General features: G+C 40.4%; 1 protein-coding gene across 36 annotated transcripts in view; it reads right to left on the reverse strand.

The window, feature by feature from the left end:
* celf5a (cugbp, Elav-like family member 5a) overlaps positions 1 to 20,699 on the reverse strand; it is a 355,737-nt gene that overhangs the window by 11,780 nt on the left and 323,258 nt on the right. For 19 of the 36 annotated variants that reach the window (XM_060941428.1, XM_060941415.1, XM_060941410.1 and 16 more), the window contains one exon: positions 13,402 to 13,550. In XM_060941428.1, the coding sequence (XP_060797411.1) occupies positions 13,402 to 13,550 (149 nt within the window). Of the gene's footprint in view, positions 1 to 38; positions 49 to 13,401; positions 13,553 to 20,699 lie in introns of all 36 variants that reach the window. The other 17 variants (XM_060941433.1, XM_060941421.1, XM_060941425.1 and 14 more) reach the window with 3 other exon arrangements.

Below are 20,699 nucleotides of genomic sequence, written 5' to 3' on the forward strand. Positions count from 1 at the left end.
ATTTCCCCCACAGTCCAAAGACAGGTGGTTAGGTTAACATGGGGCAGCCTTGGGCTGAAGCGCCTTTGAGCAAGGCACCGAACCCCTGATTGTTCCCTGGGTGCTGTAGCATAGCTGCCCACTGCTCTGGGTATACTGTATGTGTATGCTTATTGCTCACTTGTGTGTGTTCACTGTTTCAGATGGGTTAAATGCAGAGGATGAATTTCACTGTGCTTGAGTGTACATGTGACAAATAAAGGCTTCTTCTTCTTCTTCTTCTTCATTATAAGCCAAGATTGCATCACTGCATCACTGAACAATCAATACAAAATCATTTAGCATCAGGTAATGGAGCTGTGATCATTTATGATGGATTTGGATCTCTGGTTCAAAAGTTCTTGTAGAAAACAATTTGCATAATTTTGTATCTTTATGAGTAAACTATGAGCAATTGTGTAAACTCGGTGTAGATTCCCCTTTAAAGCTCAAGTGCTCCAGCTCTGCCTACAACACACCACACTGATGAATTAGCTGTTGAGTCTAGCCGTTGTTTCCAAACCCTGAGAGACTGCTGGTGTCTGGGTAGATCTGGCGGCCAAGCTAAACATGACCACACGTGTGCTAATGCAGCAGGCAGTAATGTAGCCTCTTCATCATTGTACTGCAACTTGTCTGATTTTTATAAAAGTGCCCTAGAGGTTTTGAGAGCGAGCAAGATGCCTGATGCAGCATACACCGCTTATAGAAGCAGTATACGCATGTAAGAGAATGGAGATTTTTTTGGTGTGTGAGAGTATAAAAAGTGGGACAGAGCATGTGAGCATGTGTCTATAAGCTGCATCTATTTACTCAGCATGTGTAAGCAAACAGAGCTTCAGAGCTTTATGAAACAACAAGTCGATTTATCCAAGAAGCAAACACACCACATGTGCTAAATCAAATCTTCCTCATCCAGCACGTGAGCGATCACAAAAGTAAGTGAGCCGGATCAGAACTGTCATGTCATTTATCACTGAAACACATTGAATTTATCATTGAACATCCTTCACTTGACATACCATATATGTGGCTGCATATGGAATGTAATGCTGTATGTGCTGCTCTTTTGCAAGTTCAGAGAAACTTAAACATATACTAATAGATTCATACGTTTCAAAGTGTTTTATTCACTCTCAGACAGACATTCATCCACCTTCTCCATTTGCCTGAGGAGTAGATTTGAAAATTAAATTTTTTTAGGTGTAAACCTCATGTATGAAAATGTGTAATGGAAATATTTCGATAAATGAATATTTTGAGAAAAAAAAATCTGTCACCGACAGGCCGGTAATGTACCATGTAATTATTCCACAAATATTCCTTAACCTTCTGTTAAGGAAGTGTAATTGTGTTTGCATTATTGAAGTCTTCTCGCTGTCAGCAGAGTGAATATAGTAGAGGAATTACTCTCCATATGGCCCAACAAGATTGAGCATGCAAATTTTACATATGCAAATATTAGAAAATGAAATACTATTGCATTCATTTTTTATTTAGTCTTTACATATTTATTAACTATTAGTCTTCTAACCTCGGTTTGCTTGTGTCCCCAGTTCCAGTGAATATAACATAACATCTCTCAAATGCCCTCAGCGCATTTTCACCAGCTATCTTTTTTTTTTCCAGTTTAAAAAAAAAAATCTCAAGGTGAATGTCACCAAGCAGATGATCAACAAAAATGATCCAAGCCTCTGCTCAGGCTCACAAATAGTCTGTCAGACAGCTCATTAACTCAAATTGTGTCTTTAAAAACAATGTTATGAATATGTTCAGGGTGGTATGGTGGTGTAGTGGTTAGCGCCGTTGCCTCACAACAAGAAGGTTCCGGGTTTGAACCCCATGGCCGATGGGGGCCTTTCTGTGTGGAGTTTGCATGTTCTCCCCGTGTCCCCGAGTTTGCATGTTTCCTCTGGGTGCTCCAGTTTCCCCCACGGTTCAAAGACCTGCAGATGGGATAAAATACCCAGCCACTGGGTTTGTACAAGCCAGTGCATACTTAGTGCCAGTCCCAAGCCTGGAAAGATTGGGGAGGGTTGGGTCAAGAAGGGCATCCGGTGTAAAATGTATGCCAAAGGGATTGAAAATCAATTGGGGCTTTGCCCTGTATTCTTTCCCTGTCTCTATGTCCATCCATCCATCCATTATCTGTAATTGCTTATCCTGTACAGGGTCACAGGCAAGCTGGAGCCTATCCCAGCTGACTATGGGCGAGAGGTGGGGTACACCCTGGACAAGTCACCAGGTCATTGCAGGGCTGACACATAGACACAGACAACCATTCACACTCACATTCACACCTACGGTCAATTTAGAGTCACCAGTTAACCTAACCTGCATGTCTTTGGACTGTGGGGGAAACCGGAGCACCCGGAGGAAACCCACACGGACACGGGGAGAACATGCAAACTCCGCACAGAAAGGCCCTCGTCAGCCACTGGGTTTGAACCCAGAACCTTCTTGCTGTGAGGCGACAGTGCTAACCATTACACCACTGTGCCGCCTCTGTTGCTATGTGACAAATCAAATAAATTAAATTAAACGTTCATGCACAGAGCGTTTCTGCTTCATCCGGAGAGGCTTCAGAGCAGAGAGTTCACCCTCAGAGAAAACTCCAGACCCAGTGCTGTTTACAAATACATGAATAAAAGAACCATTGTGTTCACACCATTCTACACTTCATTTAATACAGAAACTAATAATTAGGCCTTTAAACTTCCTTTTGCTTGCTTTCACTTTCACTCACACCCTTACCCTAGGAAGCTAGTTGACATTAGTAAGCAACAAATCTACAGGTGATTATCATTTTCTCTCTACACACATGAAAAAGTCATAACATTGGCAGAAAGATGTGGCACTTGGGCCAAACCCTTCTGTGTGCACTGAACAAGCTACAAGCAGCACAAGCGACTTGCTAGTATCAACACAGGAATAAATGGAAAATTCAATACAAAGCCAATCAATACAAAGGTCCTGTTATGATTCTATGACAAAACATTTCTTTCGTCTCTTCCAGTACGACTCTGCCCCATCCACAGGCTCACCGGATGGTTTGATGAGGATGAAAATGACATACCGTAAACCTTATGCTATGGCTTTCACACTCACCAGATCAGAACACAAGTAAAAACCTGTGGGAGATTTTGTAGTGATGAGTTAGACAGCGGTTTCCACCACCATCATCCAAACGCCAATTGAGAAAACATTTTTTTGGCAGAATGATGTTCATCCCTCCAGGACAGCTCTAAAGGTGAGCCGAAGGTGCACTGAAGCTGCTCTGGTTGCTCATAGTTTGCTTTGTTTTAATTCTTTTTTTTTTAATTGTATAATGCTCATCACCCTGCATCATGGTAGAGATACATGCTCTAATAGAGGGTACCATCTGGCTGAGAGTGTACGCACCATCAAGCTTAAGTGCTTTACATCTGTTGATGGAGCAGTCGTGCTTTTGTTTTGCAGAAGCCCTCTTCACCGTTCATCCTATGCAGTGATTTGATACTGGTGTGTATGGGTGTATGTGAAGAAATGGGTTAAAAAGCCACAATCTGTGCTGAAGTTATTAATAACTGTGTATTTCTTTGAGAATATCTAATGTGATATGAAGTCATGATGATGGTGTAGTGGTTAGCACTGTTGCCTCACAGCAAGAAGGTCCTGGGTTCGAGCCCAGTGGCTGACGGGGGCCTTTCTGTGTGAAGTGTGCATGTTCTCCCCATGTCTGCGTAGGTTTCCTTCAGGTGCTCCAGTTTCCCCCACAGTCCAAAGACATGCAGGTTAGGCTAATTGGTGGCTCTAAATTGTGAATGTGTGTGTGTGTGTGTGTGTGTGTGACTGGTTGAGAAGAGAAAACCTCTATAATAATCCAGTAGAAGGCAATGGGAAACCACTATTGTAATGTTCCCTAGAGACTTTGATGGCTGAAGCCGTCAGAGTGGCCACGTCACTGTAGTGATATGCCAAAATGAATGGATAGTTTTACAATTTAAACAAGCAGTTGTATTGTGGATGCTCCACATAAACAGATTTTAAAACTGTACAGTATTTTGACATTTTCTGTGAGGTGATGTTTATGTAACATTTTTGGAAGGAGTCTCCAATGTCAGTGCTTTGTAACAGTCAGAGGCAAAGCTGCATGTTTTCGGACATCATCTATAACGCAAACGCAACATTTTGTTTGTTATCTAATCCTCCAGTGAAACTACAAGGTTGGTGGGGGTTTTTTTTATTGTTTTTTTGTGACGGCACGGATAATGTTCATAAAGCTAAATGGGTTGTTTATTTGTTTGTTTAAAATGAACAAACAACAACAAATATATTATTAGGTGAAGTTTAATTGTAGCATGTCAACAAACTAGCATGTAAAAGTTATGTGAAACAATATTCAGTGCTCAAGCAGTCCTGTGTGTAATTTGTGTATCATACTGTGATATAATAAAAGCAGAGCAATAGCTGCAATATTATCTTTTATATATGATGTTTGAAACTAATATACTTTGATAACGTCTTCAGATCATCCATCCATCCATTATCCGTAACCGCTTATCCTGTGCAGGGTCGCAAGCAAGCTGGAGCCTATCCCAGCTGACTATGGGCGAGAGGCGGGGTACACCCTGGACAAGTCGCCAGGTCATCACAGGGCTGACACATAGACACAGACAACCATTCACACTCACATTCACACCTAGCATGTAAAAACGGAGTTACGCTAAGATGAATAACGTTAACTTATCTGAAATCCTTTCAGAAATATGTTTTAGCATAATCTTGCCAAATAAACAGAATGTAGAAATCTTTCTTTTCTACATTCTGGGAAGAAAGCAGGAAAAAGACAGAAATAACTTTAAGAAAGAAAGAGTCTATAAACTCATCTCATCTCATCATCTCTAGCCGCTTTATCCTGTTCTACAGGGTCGCAGGCGAGCTGGAGCCTATCCCAGCTGACTACGGGCGAGAGGCGGGGTACACCCTGGACAAGTCGCCAGGTCATCACAGGGCTGACACATAGACACAGACAACCATTCACACTCACATTCACACCTACGGTCAATTTAGAGTCACCAGTTAACCTAACCTGCATGTCTTTGGACTGTGGGGGAAACCGGAGCACCCGGAGGAAACCCACGCGGACACGGGGAGAACATGCAAACTCCACACAGAAAGGCCCTCATCAGCCACTGGGCTCGAACCCAGAACCTTCTTGCTGTGAGGTGACAGTGCTAACCACTACACCACCGTGCCGTCCCATCTTCAGATCATATAACTGATATATATACAGTATGTGTGTGCTCTCTGTTACTGATCTACCTGATATGCTTCATTCGTTTTGTAGTTTTTATTTTTAGTCTGAATGTGGAAATTTTAAATAACATTTAAGGGGCACAATGGAGTGCTTTTTAACCCACTGTGGAACTCAGCACTGGAGAAGAGAGAATTGTTTACTTTAATTGTTTGTCTAGGTACTAGTATGTGCCTTTTCCTACACAAAATCTCTAAAGCTGTGCATCTGCTATGTTCGTTCAATGCTTTAAATATCTGTATTAGGATTTATGTTTTTTTTTTTAAAATTCAGTATGAATACTATCACAATGCTCCAGAAAACACAAGGAAAAACTCAGAGTTTGTAAAGGCAGCTCTGTCAGCATGGTGTGTATATTTGGGCTCTGACAGTTCCTCAGCCTCTGCTACATCACTCAGGTAATGGACTGTGTTTAGTCCCCCTTACACACTTATTTTTTTTTCGTACCTGCTCACAAAACTTCATTCTTCATCCAACAAATTTCATTGGCTCTATTCCCCAAACTATAAACAAATTAGTAGCGTAATTTAAACCACTGCTACCTTGACCAGGCAGTTACTAAGGATGAAGGAATGAATGTTAAATGCATCAATCTCATATCAATTCTGGTTTTGCCCATGAAATGGCTGCCTATTCATCAAACCTATCAAACTACATCCACATCACATGACCCAGTCACATGTACACATTACTGCTCTTGATCATTGTTGATCATTCTCAGCTGCTCTGTGTTTTCTGTGTCCCTATTTAAGTCAAATATCCCTTTGTCAGGTGGTGTAGTGGTTAGCACTGTCACCTCACAGCAAGAAGGTTCCAGCCCAAGTGGCCGACTGGGGTCTTTCTGTGTGGAGTTTGCATGTTCTCCCTGTGCCTGTGTGGGTTTCCTCTGGATGTTCCGGTTTCCTCCCACAGTCCAAAGACATGCAGTTAGGTTAACTAACTACTCTAAATTGTCCCTAGGTGTGAATGTGTGTGTGAATGGTTGTTTGTCTCGTGAAGCTGCGACGGGCCTAGCAAGCTGACAGTGGATTAAGGTGGTGTTTACATTAGACCGAATCCGTCTCGTTTTCGTCGAAGATGCACTGTCCGTTCACATTAAAACGCAGGGAAACGACTCCACAGGCAGAACAACTTGAATCCGCTAGGGCCCACGTATTCAATCCATTACGTATCTGATCCGGTGCTGTGTAAACATTGAGAAACGAGGATACGCTGTGCTGAGCTCTAGCTGACGTCGTCATTGGACAACGTCACTGTGACATCCACCTTCCTGATTCGCTGGCATTGGTCATGCCACATTGGTCATGTGACGCGACTGCTGAAAAATGGCGCGGACTTTCACTTCCTGCTATTTGTCCCGAATCACTGCTCGTGCGCTTCACTCGCGCGCTCTATGAGCTGCGCAGGGCCGGAGTGCGCACCCTCCAGAGGGCACTCACTGTTCAGGGCGGACTGATTTGGAGCGCAGGATGCCTGCGGAGCCGAGCGTATCCGTGTATTGGCGTTGCTGTGTGCACGCGAATCGTGTATTGGCATTGCTGTGTGCACGCGAATCATTTTAAAAACGTTAATCTGATGATCCACTGATACGGTCTAATGTAAACACCACCTAAATGTACTCACGATAGAGGCAGACAACCTTGTAAGAGGCTGGCAACTGACAGGCCAATTGCCTTAAAGGGTGCTAACAATGGATAGATAGATCCCTTTGCCAAGTTTCTGTTGTATCTTGCATCTTCTACGCCATAGTTTCCTACCATAGTTCTCATCTTGCTCAGGTTATGACACCTTTTTCCTTCTGTTTTTGGTAAGTCTGTTATTTAATAAATGGCCTGCACTTGCATCCATCTCCACCATCCATCCATCCATCCATTATCCGTAATGCAAGTCGCCAGGTCATTGCAGGGCTGACACATAGAGACAAACAACCATTCACACTCACATTCACACCTACGGTCAATTTAGAGTCACCAGTTAACCTAACCAGCATGTCTTTGGACTGTGGGAGAAACCGGAGCACCCGGAGGAAACCCACGCAGACACAGGGAGAACATGCAAACTCCACACAGAAAGGCCCCTGTCGGCCACTGGGCTCGAACCCAGGACCTTCTTGCTGTGAGGCAACAGCGCTAACCACTACACCACCGTGCCGCCCCCATCTCCACCAATACATGACAAACAAGCATCGACTCATGTTTATGATAATGAATGTGGTCTTTCTTCATATCCAACTGCTTGCGTGCATATATGCCTGGTATGGACAAGCTTTCTTAAAGAAAAAGTACATCTCTTATTCTTATCTGTATTTGTTTAGAACACATTATCTGTTCAATCCATCCTTTATCTATTCCACTTATCCATCAGGGTCGTGGGGGAGGCTGGAGCCGATCCCAGCTGACTTCAAGCGAGAGGTGGGGTACACCCTGGATAGGTTGCTAATCTATCTCAGGCTAACACAGAGATGAACAACCATTCATATTGATGAACTGTATACCTATTAAAGTGAGAACAAAGACTGATTTTCTTTATTCCAGTGCTCTTTATTCTGTGCTCATTTTAAATGATTTATGCTTGTTATTTCTGTTTATGAACATTTGAATTATCTTTTAAAATTTATACCTGTATGGTTAATTTTTTTATTTGTGGAATTATTATTTACTGTACTTTACTGTAAGTGCCTGTAGGTGACTGTTGGGCTGTTCCTTCTTTAAATGAAGTGTTTAAGTGTATGATTTGTCCTGTTTTATTGAGTAAGTGCTTTATTGTGGTCAGGGTCACAATGGATCGAGAGTGTGTCCCTGGAACACTGGGGGCGGGACTGGAATACACCCTGGATGCCATGTCAGAGCACCATGCACACACACACACACACACACACACACACACCAAGGGGCTACTTAAGATTCCTAGTTCACTTAGGTGGGGTTTACATTAGACCGTATCAGCAGATCATCAGATTAACATTTTTAAAACGATTAGTGTGCACACAGCAACGCCAATACACGGATACGCTCGGCTCCGCAGGCATCCTGCGCTCCAAATCACTCCGCCCTGAACAGCGAGTGCCCTCTGGAGGGTGCGCACTCCGGCCCTGCGCAGCTCACAGAGCACACGAGTGAAGCGCACGAGCAGTGATTCGGGACTGAGCCGCTGTGTGTGTGATCCCAGTGCATATCGGGCATGCGCAAGTCACTTACCACTTGCAAGTGGAAGGATGGCAAGCCTAAAGACAATCATAACTACACAGTGGGCAGTATTTGCATCAGTATTTGCAGTATTTTCATACTTTTATACTCTTTAATGAAAGGTGATACAAGGCGGAAGTCCGCGCCGTTTTTCAGCAGTCGCGTCACATGACCAATGCCAGCAAATCAGGAAGGTGGATGTCACAGTGACGTTGTCCAATGATGACGCCAGCTAGAGCTCAGCACAGCGTATCCGTGTATTCTCAATGTTTACACAGCACCGGACCAGACACGATCTGGATTGAATACGTGGACCCTGGCGGATTCCCGTTTCCCGGCGTTTCCAGGCGTTTTAATGTAAACGGACAGTGCATCCACGAAGAAAACGAGACAGATACGGTCTAATGTAAACTTGGCCTTAATCACATGTTTTTTGGGAGGTGGAAGGAAACTGAAAATCCTGGAGGAAACCCACATGAACACAAGGTGGACATATGAAACTCAGCACAGACAGTGACCTGGGTTTTGGACTGAACCAGTGATTTTGAAGCTGTGAGAATGCAACATTACCCCCTGCACTACTATGCCACTAAATTATCCCTATATTCGTTTATTTTCTTTCATATTTTTGAGCAAGATTCACAAGTTACATTCTAATATGTGAGGATTTTAGTCTTTTTTATACAAAAAAAAAAGAAATGGAGAAAAAGTCCTTGGTCCAGTAATCGGAGAAACATTTACAAGTGCATTCATGATGTTCCAATGTTTCCTGTTCTCTTTGATTCCTACACATCACTTGTGTGTGTGTGTGTGTGTGTGTGTGTGTGTGTGTGTGTGTGTGTGTGTGTGTGTGTGTGAGACAATGTGGGGCAGACGTGTTGAATAAAACTAGCAATGCTGCCTGTGAGATGCAAATAAATGAATGAGTGAATCTTATTTATTGTAGTCCTTGGAATATTCTCGATGCTATCTTGCATGGGATTAATAATGCAACAGACTCCAACGGCTTCAATAATAGAAGGCAATCAGTGGAGCAGAGGACACACAGGAGCATATCGAATGGTGCACATATTTCAGCTCTTCTTTGGACCACACCGGGAGCGCACAGCACCGCTGGTCTATTTCAATTAAGTCAGTGTAAGAAAGACCAATTTGCCCTGGTAGCTGTGTCGCATATTAATATGACACGGACTGCTGCTGCTAAATAAATGAATAAATAAATAAATAAAACTGGACCATACTCATCTCATACTCATCTTAGGGTTTAAACAAACAAAAGATCTCTAACATTGTGATATGACTAGAATTAATTATTTATCTCTTCCACAGATGAAGGGTGGTGTGTGAGGAGCTGGTTAGAAAGTGCTGACAGAAACAAACTCAATGCAAAGCAGGGACTTTTCTAGAACAACATGCGTTGCTCAGGCCACACATGCCTGAACATGCAATGCATGTTGCTCTAGAAAGGTCCCTGCTTTGCACTGAGTTTGTTTCTGTCAGCAGTTTCCGTGATGATGTGTGTGCCTTGACAAGATGTCTGACAAATTGCAGTGTCTATCTCGTGTGTAATTTTAAGACCAGAATGAGAAGATCTGCATGTAACGTCACGCACAGATGCACTCAGCCTTCAAGAGAAGACTTGCCTAACAATCTCACGTGTTACATTTAATTGGGTAGCTTGCCCCTTTCTGAACAATGGCTTGTCACAACGGAGTCAAAACATCAGACAGACAAAGCCATTTTAAACACTTGGTACGTGTTTCTCCTTTTTAGGGCACTGAAATGCAGAATTCAGCCCATCAGTACATGACAGAAACATTTAAAGGAGATACGCAGAGCCATGGCCTCACTTTTTGTTTATAAATGCCTTGAGACCTCAAGAATGGCATAGGAATAGTTTTAAGCGTTAACAATAAATCAAATATAGTAATTTTTATGATTAAAGTGATTCATATAGGTAGCGGTCTGAGTGAATGACCTTTACGTCCATAACGTCACAGCAGGAAGTCTATCGGTCTCATCGCCATTTCCGCTATACTAAAACACAGAGCTGACTGCAACTCCGATCCTCCATTTTGAGCTAATTTATCACCATGCCACGTAGATGTGTTGCTGGCAGGTGCAGTAACATGACAGAAGGTGGATTTATGTTGCATTCATGGCCCAAGAATGTTCAAACTGCAAAGATTTGGATGCGTTTTGCGAGAAATTCACAGATTGGGCACCTACAAAGTGGTCTCTCCTCTGCACATTTTACTGAGGACTCGTACGAAACCTCTGATCTGTTGAGGAGCGTTGGCTATAAGCCTGTATTGAAAGAGGGTGCAGTACCAACAATTAAAGGAAAATAAAATTACAAGAAAAGGAAAGTAAGTTCAGTTGCACCAGTTCTCCCGGAGCGTGAGCCGAGCAGTAATGGCGGAGTACTCAGTATGGAGAAAATGGAGAATGAGTGGACCAGTGGTCAGATTTCTCTGCTGGATATGCCTTTTTTTCCCCACTGGATATGCTTGCGTCAGCAGCAATATCTCGCCCTTACGTGGAAGAAGCAAATGAATGAAGAACTAAAAGTCAGATTGTTTCAAAATAATCAGCTACAAGCTCAGCCTTCAAGAAGCGAGAACACAGACGGGTAAGATGCGACTCTCATTTGGTTACATAACAACAACAACAACAACACTCGTTGTTTACCTGCATTTAGATTAATAGATGTAACTTGTATTGTGCATTTAAGTTACCGGTATAAGATTATTTAATTTGCTTCAGAATGTGATTGTCTCAGTTCATCTGATTATTTAATTAGCCTTTTACGTTCTATCAGTGAAAATGCATGCATGTACATGTATGTTGCATAAGTTATAACACCTATCCTGTTTTAATGAGAGTCACATGAGACGGTCAGTTCAATTCCATCCAATTCTCTAGACGGCTTTGTTCTCTGGCTTTATTTTGTAAGGTGTGGGTCTCCGTGGCTGACGTGTTACTATCGGATTCACTTTCCGATGGTTCGAACTGATACAGTGTATAGCAGTAGCATGTACACACATGCCAATTTCAGGACTATCACAGTCAGATGCATTACTATCTGAGGAATCTGAAGAATCTCCAATAAATCTGAACGAAGAGGCCATTACAACCACTCTTGCCTGCCGAGTCTGGCTTTGGTCTATAGCACCGGTTACCGCTGTGACGTCATGCACTCAGGGCTGGCTGGCTCAGCGGGGCAGATCGAATGCCAACTTTGCAGTCGATTTTAACTCTCAAAAATATATATTTTTATTCCCAATTATGCAGCATACAAGAGTCAAGGATGGAGATACTATCCACTCAGAAATGTATTTAAAAATAAAGGTTCTGCATATCTCCTTTAAGCTGTTGATATGAACCATTTTTACAATGTGTGTGAACTTTTAATTTAGATGTGTTTCGCTCAGTCTGCTCTGTGCATGTGTGTGTGTGTGTTTGTGTGTGCATACAAAGGTCAGAAAGGAAATGTTGCAGCATCAGTAAATGTGACTAAGTGTGCCTTAATGTTCCCATCAGATATCTCGCTATTCCATTAGATGACGAGGATGATGCACAGAAGTCATGCCACTGCATACTGATCTTCAATCTTCACTTAAAGGTCAAGACCATCAGCCATTTCTACATCTCCTCACTAATTTACTTTTATTTCTAATTAAAGTTGAAACTAGATTTGCATGTAAGGAGCTGAAAGAGACAGAGGGATGGAATAAATAACGAGGGAATGGAAATAGAAAGAAATAAAGACAAGACAAGAAGAAAGAAGAAGAAAGAATGATGAAGAATGCAGGAAGAAGTAAGTGAAGAGAGAAGGAAAAAAGAAAAAATGTAAGATAAGCTGATAGAAAGAAAGATAAAAGGAGGTAAAACATGACGTTAAAATGAAAAGAAAGAAAGATTTGGGGTAGAGAGAGGAAAAGTAAGAAAAAATGAAGAATAAAGAAAAAGAGCAAGAATCAGAGAGATGCAAATGTAAGAAATATAGGAAGAAAGTGATACAAAAGAAAAGAGATTGAAAAGTAAAGGAGAGGTATAAGTTCTGCAAAAAAGATAAAAAGGACGACACAAAAGAAAGGGAAGAGATCAAGAAAAAAGAAAGGAAAATATGACAAAGAAAATGAACAGGAAAGATAATAATAAGATAGATAGATAGATAGATAGATAGATAGATAGATAGATAGATAGATAGATAGATAGATAGATTTGAGGGAACTGAGGGGATGAAATTAATTTGGAAGATAAACAAAAAGTTGAAAAAAAAGAAAAAGCAAAGAAAACAGAAACAAAGGCTGGAAAAGAGAAAGCAAGGGAGGAGTGAGAAGGGAATAAGATGGTGTGAAGAAAAGGAAAAAAGAAGTCATAGAGTGATGAGAAAAACAGAAAGAAAAGAAAACACCAAATTTAAATAAAAACATTCAGAATTTTTATTCTTCTTGATAATAACAACAACAATAATAATAATAATAATAATAATAATAATAATAATAATAATAATAATAATAAAGAGGAAGAAGAAGAAGAAGAATGATCCAGGTTTTGCTCCAGTGGAATCAGTGAGTGTATTTGAGATGTAGTCACCATTAACCCCTGCATGCTCTGCCTCTGGGGACGGAGAACCAGAGGAGTGTGCATGGCTGTGTGTTTTTCCTGCTTCCACACACACCACGCTCAGCTCATTAAAGCTTCGATAATTACAGGAGCTGACGAGCTGAATGAGTTGGATCATGTGTGTGCTCACAGCAGGGAAAATAAAATATGAACCTCTGTCTCCCAGCTCAGTGGTGGCATGCAGACCTACACAATGCGAGTCCCTGCCTTCACCCTGTCCCTGTAAGAGAGGAAATGAAGCGCAGCTGCTCACCCAGAGGCTGATGAAACTCACCCGACACCGGGGTCATGGGGGTGGGAGGGAGGCTGTTGATGTTCAGCGCACCCATCTGGTGGATTTGGGTGGCTGGGAAGGCCACGCTGGGCGTCAGGTAGCCACCGTGACTCGCAGCCATGAGGGCCGCCTGCTGCTGCATCAGCTGTGGAAGAAGAAAAAGAGAAGAGAGGTTATGAGAAGGAAGTGGGCTACACTGAAGAGTGATGGATGGCTCATGCTCGCTAGTGTGGAGGAGAAAGTGGAGCGGAAAAAGAGTGAAAAATGTGTCAACCTATGTTTAGGGAAAGAGAAGCGTCCATCTTCCCAGTCAAGCAGCTGTCACAAACCTCAGGAAATATTTCAGTAGCTCTAGTTCTTGCTCTTTCTAAAGGAGGGACTGACATACTGTACATATTCCTGGAGATCACAGCTAAAGAACTGGATTGGATTCATGTTTCCATTTCAGACTTGAACAGTAATGGTTTCTTCATGCTGGTGTGTGAATCTCTCTTTTGTCATTTGCTGCCAAGAACAGCAACTGAAGCGTTTTGTAGCTCATCAAATATCCATAATTTCCTCATCATCAGTGGTACAGTTTCAGAAGAATGTATAGTATTGCCATTACCAATATTACTGCATCTATTAAGAAAATGCTTCCATAATGAGTTCTGTCTATATAGAAAATGTATAACAGTGTGTGTGACCAAATGAAAAACACCTCTTATGTCCTATTATTAGTTTAATACATTATTGTGAAACAACAGAATTAATCAGGATGTTGTCTTCGGCTCAGCGCTATAGGCAATACGGTGAGGTGCATGGCACTGCATGTGCTCGATGCTCTGGCTGCATCAAGTCCCTGGATGAGCAAAAAGCCAATTATTTTCCTACAATGCCCCTGTCAGAGGTCCACTGAAAGTGACCATCCTGCCAGCCACTGACACCTCATGCTTCACTCACACTATCTATTAACTCTGTCTGTCATTTCCTTAATTCCATCAATGTGACCAGTGAGGATCATCCATTTCTGAACGAGCAAGATGGATTAAGCTTTTACACAGCTAAATAAAGGATTAAAAGCAGAAGTGAAAGAAAGAAAGAAAGAAAGAAAGAAAGAAAGAAAGAAAGAAAGAAAGAAAGAAAGAGTGAGTTCGCACTAACTAGAAAGGTCAGAAAAGGAGAGAAAAAAGAAAAAAGGAAAAAATAAAGAGGGACAATATGAGAGAGGGGAAAATATAAGAAATATGGGAAGAAAGCAGGAGAAAGAAAGAAAGAACAGGAAAAAGACAACAAATAAATGAGAAATAAGAAAGAGAAGGAATGTGAGAGAAAAAAGTTAAGAAAGCAAGAAAGAAGGGAAGAAACAATCAGTGATAAGCTGACAGAAGGAAAGAAAGGCAAAATGAGGTAAAGAAAGAAAGAAAGAAAGAAAGAAAGAAAGAAAGAAAGAAAGAAAGAAAGAAAGAAAGAAAGAAAGAAAGAAAGAAAGAAAGAAAGAAAGAAAGAAAGAAAAGACTAACTAGAAGGGTCAAAGAAAGAAAAAGAAAAAAGGAAAAAAAATAAAGAGGGACAATATGAGAGAGGGGAAAATATAAGAAATATGGGAAGAAAGCAGGAAAAAGAAAGAAAGAAAGAAAGAAAGAAAGAGTGAGTTCGCACTAACTAGAAAGGTCAGAAAAGAAGAGAAAAAAGAAAAAAGGAAAAAATAAAGAGGGACAATATGAGAGAGGGGAAAATATAAGAAATATGGGAAGAAAGCAGGAGAAAGAAAGAAAGAACAGGAAAAAGACAACAAATAAATGAGAAATAAGAAAGAGAAGGAATGTGAGAGAAAAAAGTTAAGAAAGCAAGAAAGAAGGGAAGAAACAATCAGTGATAAGCTGACAGAAGGAAAGAAAGGCAAAATGAGGTAAAGAAAGAAAGAAAGAAAGAAAGAAAGAAAGAAAGAAAGAAAGAAAGAAAGAAAGAAAGAAAAGACTAACTAGAAGGGTCAAAGAAAGAAAAAGAAAAAAGGAAAAAAAATAAAGAGGGACAATATGAGAGAGGGGAAAATATAAGAAATATGGGAAGAAAGCAGGAAAAAGAAAGAAAGAAAGAAAGAAAGAAAGAAAGAAAGAAAGAAAGAAAGAAAGAAAGAAAGAAAGAGTGAGTTCGCACTAACTAGAAAGGTCAGAAAAGGAGAGAAAAAAGAAAAAAGGAAAAAATAAAGAGGGACAATATGAGAGAGGGGAAAATATAAGAAATATGGGAAGAAAGCAGGAGAAAGAAAGAAAGAACAGGAAAAAGACAACAAATAAATGAGAAATAAGAAAGAGAAGGAATGTGAGAGAAAAAAGTTAAGAAAGCAAGAAAGAAGGGAAGAAACAATCAGTGATAAGCTGACAGAAGGAAAGAAAGGCAAAATGAGGTAAAGAAAGAAAGAAAGAAAGAAAGAAAGAAAGAAAGAAAGAAAGAAAGAAAGAAAGAAAGAAAGAAAGAAAGAAAGAAAAGACTAACTAGAAGGGTCAAAGAAAGAAAAAGAAAAAAGGAAAAAAAATAAAGAGGGACAATATGAGAGAGGGGAAAATATAAGAAATATGGGAAGAAAGCAGGAAAAAGAAAGAAAGAAAGAAAGAAAGAAAGAAAGAAAGAAAGAAAGAAAGAAAGAAAGAAAGAAAGAGTGAGTTCGCACTAACTAGAAAGGTCAGAAAAGGAGAGAAAAAAGAAAAAAGGAAAAAATAAAGAGGGACAATATGAGAGAGGGGAAAATATAAGAAATATGGGAAGAAAGCAGGAGAAAGAAAGAAAGAACAGGAAAAAGACAACAAATAAATGAGAAATAAGAAAGAGAAGGAATGTGAGAGAAAAAAGTTAAGAAAGCAAGAAAGAAGGGAAGAAACAATCAGTGATAAGCTGACAGAAGGAAAGAAAGGCAAAATGAGGTAAAGAAAGAAAGAAAGAAAGAAAGAAAGAAAGAAAGAAAGAAAGAAAGAAAGAAAGAAAGAAAGAAAGAAAGAAAGAAAGAAAGAAAGACTAACTAGAAGGGTCAAAGAAAGAAAAAGAAAAAAGGAAAAAAATAAAGAGGGACAATATGAGAGAGGGGAAAATATAAGAAATATGGGAAGAAAGCAGGAAAAAGAAAGAAAGAAAGAAAGAAAGAAAGAAAGAAAGAAAGAAAGAAAGAAAGAAAGAAAGAAAGAAAGAAAGAGTGAGTTCGCACTAACTAGAAAGGTCAGAAAAGGAGAGAAAAAAGAAAAAAGGAAAAAATAAAGAGGGACAATATGAGAGAGGGGAAAATATAAGAAATATGGGAAGAAAGCAGGAGAAAGAAAGAAAGAACAGGAAAAAGACAACAAATAAATGAGAAATAAGAAAGAGAAGGAATGTGAGAGAAAAAAGTTAAGAAAGCAAGAAAGAAGGGAAGAAACAATCAGTGATAAGCTGACAGAAGGAAAGAAAGGCAAAATGAGGTAAAGAAAGAAAGAAAGAAAGAAAGAAAGAAAGAAAGAAAGAAAGAAAGAAAGAAAGAAAGAAAGAAAAGACTAACTAGAAGGGTCAAAGAAAGAAAAAGAAAAAAGGAAAAAAAATAAAGAGGGACAATATGAGAGAGGGGAAAATATAAGAAATATGGGAAGAAAGCAGGAAAAAGAAAGAAAGAAAGAAAGAAAGAAAGAAAGAAAGAAAGAAAGAAAGAAAGAAAGAAAGAGTGAGTTCGCACTAACTAGAAAGGTCAGAAAAGGAGAGAAAAAAGAAAAAAGGAAAAAATAAAGAGGGACAATATGAGAGAGGGGAAAATATAAGAAATATGGGAAGAAAGCAGGAGAAAGAAAGAAAGAACAGGAAAAAGACAACAAATAAATGAGAAATAAGAAAGAGAAGGAATGTGAGAGAAAAAAGTTAAGAAAGCAAGAAAGAAGGGAAGAAACAATCAGTGATAAGCTGACAGAAGGAAAGAAAGGCAAAATGAGGTAAAGAAAGAAAGAAAGAAAGAAAGAAAGAAAGAAAGAAAGAAAGAAAGAAAGAAAGAAAGAAAGAAAGAAAAGACTAACTAGAAGGGTCAAAGAAAGAAAAAGAAAAAAGGAAAAAAATAAAGAGGGACAATATGAGAGAGGGGAAAATATAAGAAATATGGGAAGAAAGCAGGAAAAAGAAAGAAAGAAAGAAAGAAAGAAAGAAAGAAAGAAAGAAAGAAAGAAAGAAAGAAAGAAAGAAAGACAACAAATGAATGAGAAATAAGAAAGAGAAGGAATGTGAGAGAAAAAAGTTAAGAAAGCAAGAAAGAAAGGAAGAAACAGTCAGCAATAAGCTGACAGAAAGAGAGACAAAATGAAGGAAAGAAAGAAAGAGTTCACACTAACTAGAAGGGTCAAAGAAAGAGAGAAAAAAGGAAAAAAATAAAAAGGGACAATATGAGCAGAGGTGGACAGTAACAAAGTAAATTTACTTGAGTACTGCACTTAAATACACTTTTTGAGTATCTGTACTTTACTTGAGTATTTTTTTTTGGAAACTTCTGACTTTAACTTCACTACATTTGAAAGACAAATATCGTACTTTTCACTCCACTACATTTCTGTCAAGGTCCTCGTTACTTGTTACTATGAAACAGCTTTGAAAGTGGATGTTTTTTCTTTTCTTTTCTAAAATGTGATTGGTTTTTTTGCAGGTGACACTGAGACAGCCGATCAGTAATCACTAGGGTCACGTCACATCTATAGACTGGATAAAATCAAGTTCAGTGATTTCTCCGCAGCATTATTTGAACACGATCAGTTGATGGCAGAATGGAAGGAGGCGGTTCTTCTGGGGATACACACACCCATGGCTATACCTAGAACCCATGTTTCAGTTTTCTGAAAGGATTAAAGAGTCGTTTTGTTTTAAATGTTTGCTTTGTTTGCCGAAAACGAACCACGTCACGGCCTACAAAAACTCGCCATCCAACTGTGGAAGCATACTGAGGTAAATAAATGTTTTATTCCAAGAGAAAGCTTGCACTGAAGTTCTATGTGCTTTTAGAGCTAGCAATAATGTTGCAATAGCTATACAGTCTGGTTAGTCAAATGACTTTCTGTGGATTTGCCCGCCAAGTTGCTGTAGCCTTGTCCACGGCTAATGCTAACACATAGCTATTTAACTTGGACACTGTTAGTTAGCATGTAAAAACGGAGTTACGCTAAGATGAATAACGTTAACTTATCTGAAATCCTTTCAGAAATATGTTTTAGCATAATCTTGCCAAATAAACAGAATGTAGAAATCTTTCTTTTCTACATTCTGGGAAGAAAGCAGGAAAAAGACAGAAATAACTTTAAGAAAGAAAGAGTCTATAAACTCATCTCATCTCATCATCTCTAGCCGCTTTATCCTGTTCTACAGGGTCGCAGGCGAGCTGGAGCCTATCCCAGCTGACTACGGGCGAGAGGCGGGGTACACCCTGGACAAGTCGCCAGGTCATCACAGGGCTGACACATAGACACAGACAACCATTCACACTCACATTCACACCTACGGTCAATTTAGAGTCACCAGTTAACCTAACCTGCATGTCTTTGGACTGTGGGGGAAACCGGAGCACCCGGAGGAAACTACGCGGACACGGGGAAAACATGCAAACTCCGCACAGAAAGGCCCTCGCCGGCCACGGGGCTCGAACCCGGACCTTCTTGCTGTGAGGCAACAGCGCTAACCACTACACCACCGTGCCGCCGTCTATAAACTTTAAACTTAAATATTTTGAAAATTCAGAAGTTGATCATCCATATTTACGAGCAAGATGAATCAAGCCTTTACACACAGTAGTTAAACTTGAGGATTAATGATGTAAGAAACAGACACTTGGTGAAGGCGAATCTGCAGGCCATGGTGGTTTGTGTCATACACTGGCACACTGATGTATATAATAAGTTTACATTATGACTAGGATGAGAAAGTTCCCTCTTTTCTCTCATTTTATCAGTTCTGTCAGTGTGATAGTGTGACAGTAATTAGGAACTATTGTAGCCATCTCATGGCCCGGGCCTCAGCTCTGAATGAGACTTGCAGAGTTAAGCTGACTGGAGCTAGCTGCCTGCCAGTGTGCTAATGCTCTTTAAACATACAGAGTGACAGGCTGTGGACAGCGCAGGAAAGAAGCTGAAGCCTTCTGTATTCAACTTTCTCAGCATGTACAGCTTGGCTAATATCCCTTTTCATGGCAACGTCCAGATTGCTTCAGATAACAATGTGGCGTTCTGTTCTGCTCTTCAGGAATTATAACACAGCAAATTGGAGGCTCGAGCATGTAATTACGTCGGAGGGAAGTGAGTAACATCGATTCGTTCTTGGGTGAGGAAAAGGAAGGAAGAGGAGGGAGGGGGAAGAAAACAAAAGTCCGCCGACTGACTGAACTGACAAGAGTATTCAAAATCTCCCATGCAATTTCTTTGCTTTCACTCTTAAATTCGCAAACGGTTCCTGTGCTTTACAGGAGTTTTAGCAGAGATAGCGAACGTCTGTTTCCAGGGAATTGTGGCTTCAACCGAGTCATCATCATTAGGGTCGTAACCCTTCCCAGAATGGTGCAGCATGGTGATGTCGCCAGAAGAAGTTGCCTTAGTGACAGTACACTTTATCATCTAGGCATCAGTTTTTTATTGCTGGCTGATGGTATTGGATGGCATTCGGTAATCACCTCTTTATCACACACCAATTATCCAGGCAGCTGTGCTCTGAGGCTGCTGAACCTCCACCTGAATCACATAGGACCTCTACAAGGCAGTCCACACCAGACACTCAGTGAAAGTGAAGAGATATAGAGAAAATATAGACTATGCTTATTAAAGTCCCTAGCTGAAGAGACAGCGAGAAGAAGAGCTGAGCGCTATCAGTTCAAATTGTATCATCAGGACATTTTTTTTTTTTCACGAGTACTTCGACAGCATTGAAGCCTGAAAATGCATAGTGACAAGAAGCTGAGACAGAAATACATATATAAGGTAAGGTCAGATCAGGGTAAGTTGTTCACTGCTATGGGATTTTGAACAAAACCTGTCGTAAACAGTTTTTACCTGAAAAACAAACACTGATTATTGTTTTATACTGACCAATAGAGGGCGATGTTATGCAGTACTAGAGTCTGCCCTGTTCACCCCCCATCCCCCAAATGCCAAAACAAACACTCCCTTCATTTATCCCTGGCCTGAATGCTTTCAAGTAATTTGTGTGTCATATGAATCTAATGCATCGTCTCTTTAAAATGCCGTCAAATAAAGAAAGCATCTTTCATCCCCCCTGCCACATCTCACAACCCTACTTTTATTCACATCCCCCCTTCAAAAAAAAAAGTAGCAGC

Source organism: Neoarius graeffei, chromosome 15, assembly GCF_027579695.1.
Source record: "Neoarius graeffei isolate fNeoGra1 chromosome 15, fNeoGra1.pri, whole genome shotgun sequence".
Lineage (NCBI taxonomy): Eukaryota > Metazoa > Chordata > Actinopteri > Siluriformes > Ariidae > Neoarius > Neoarius graeffei.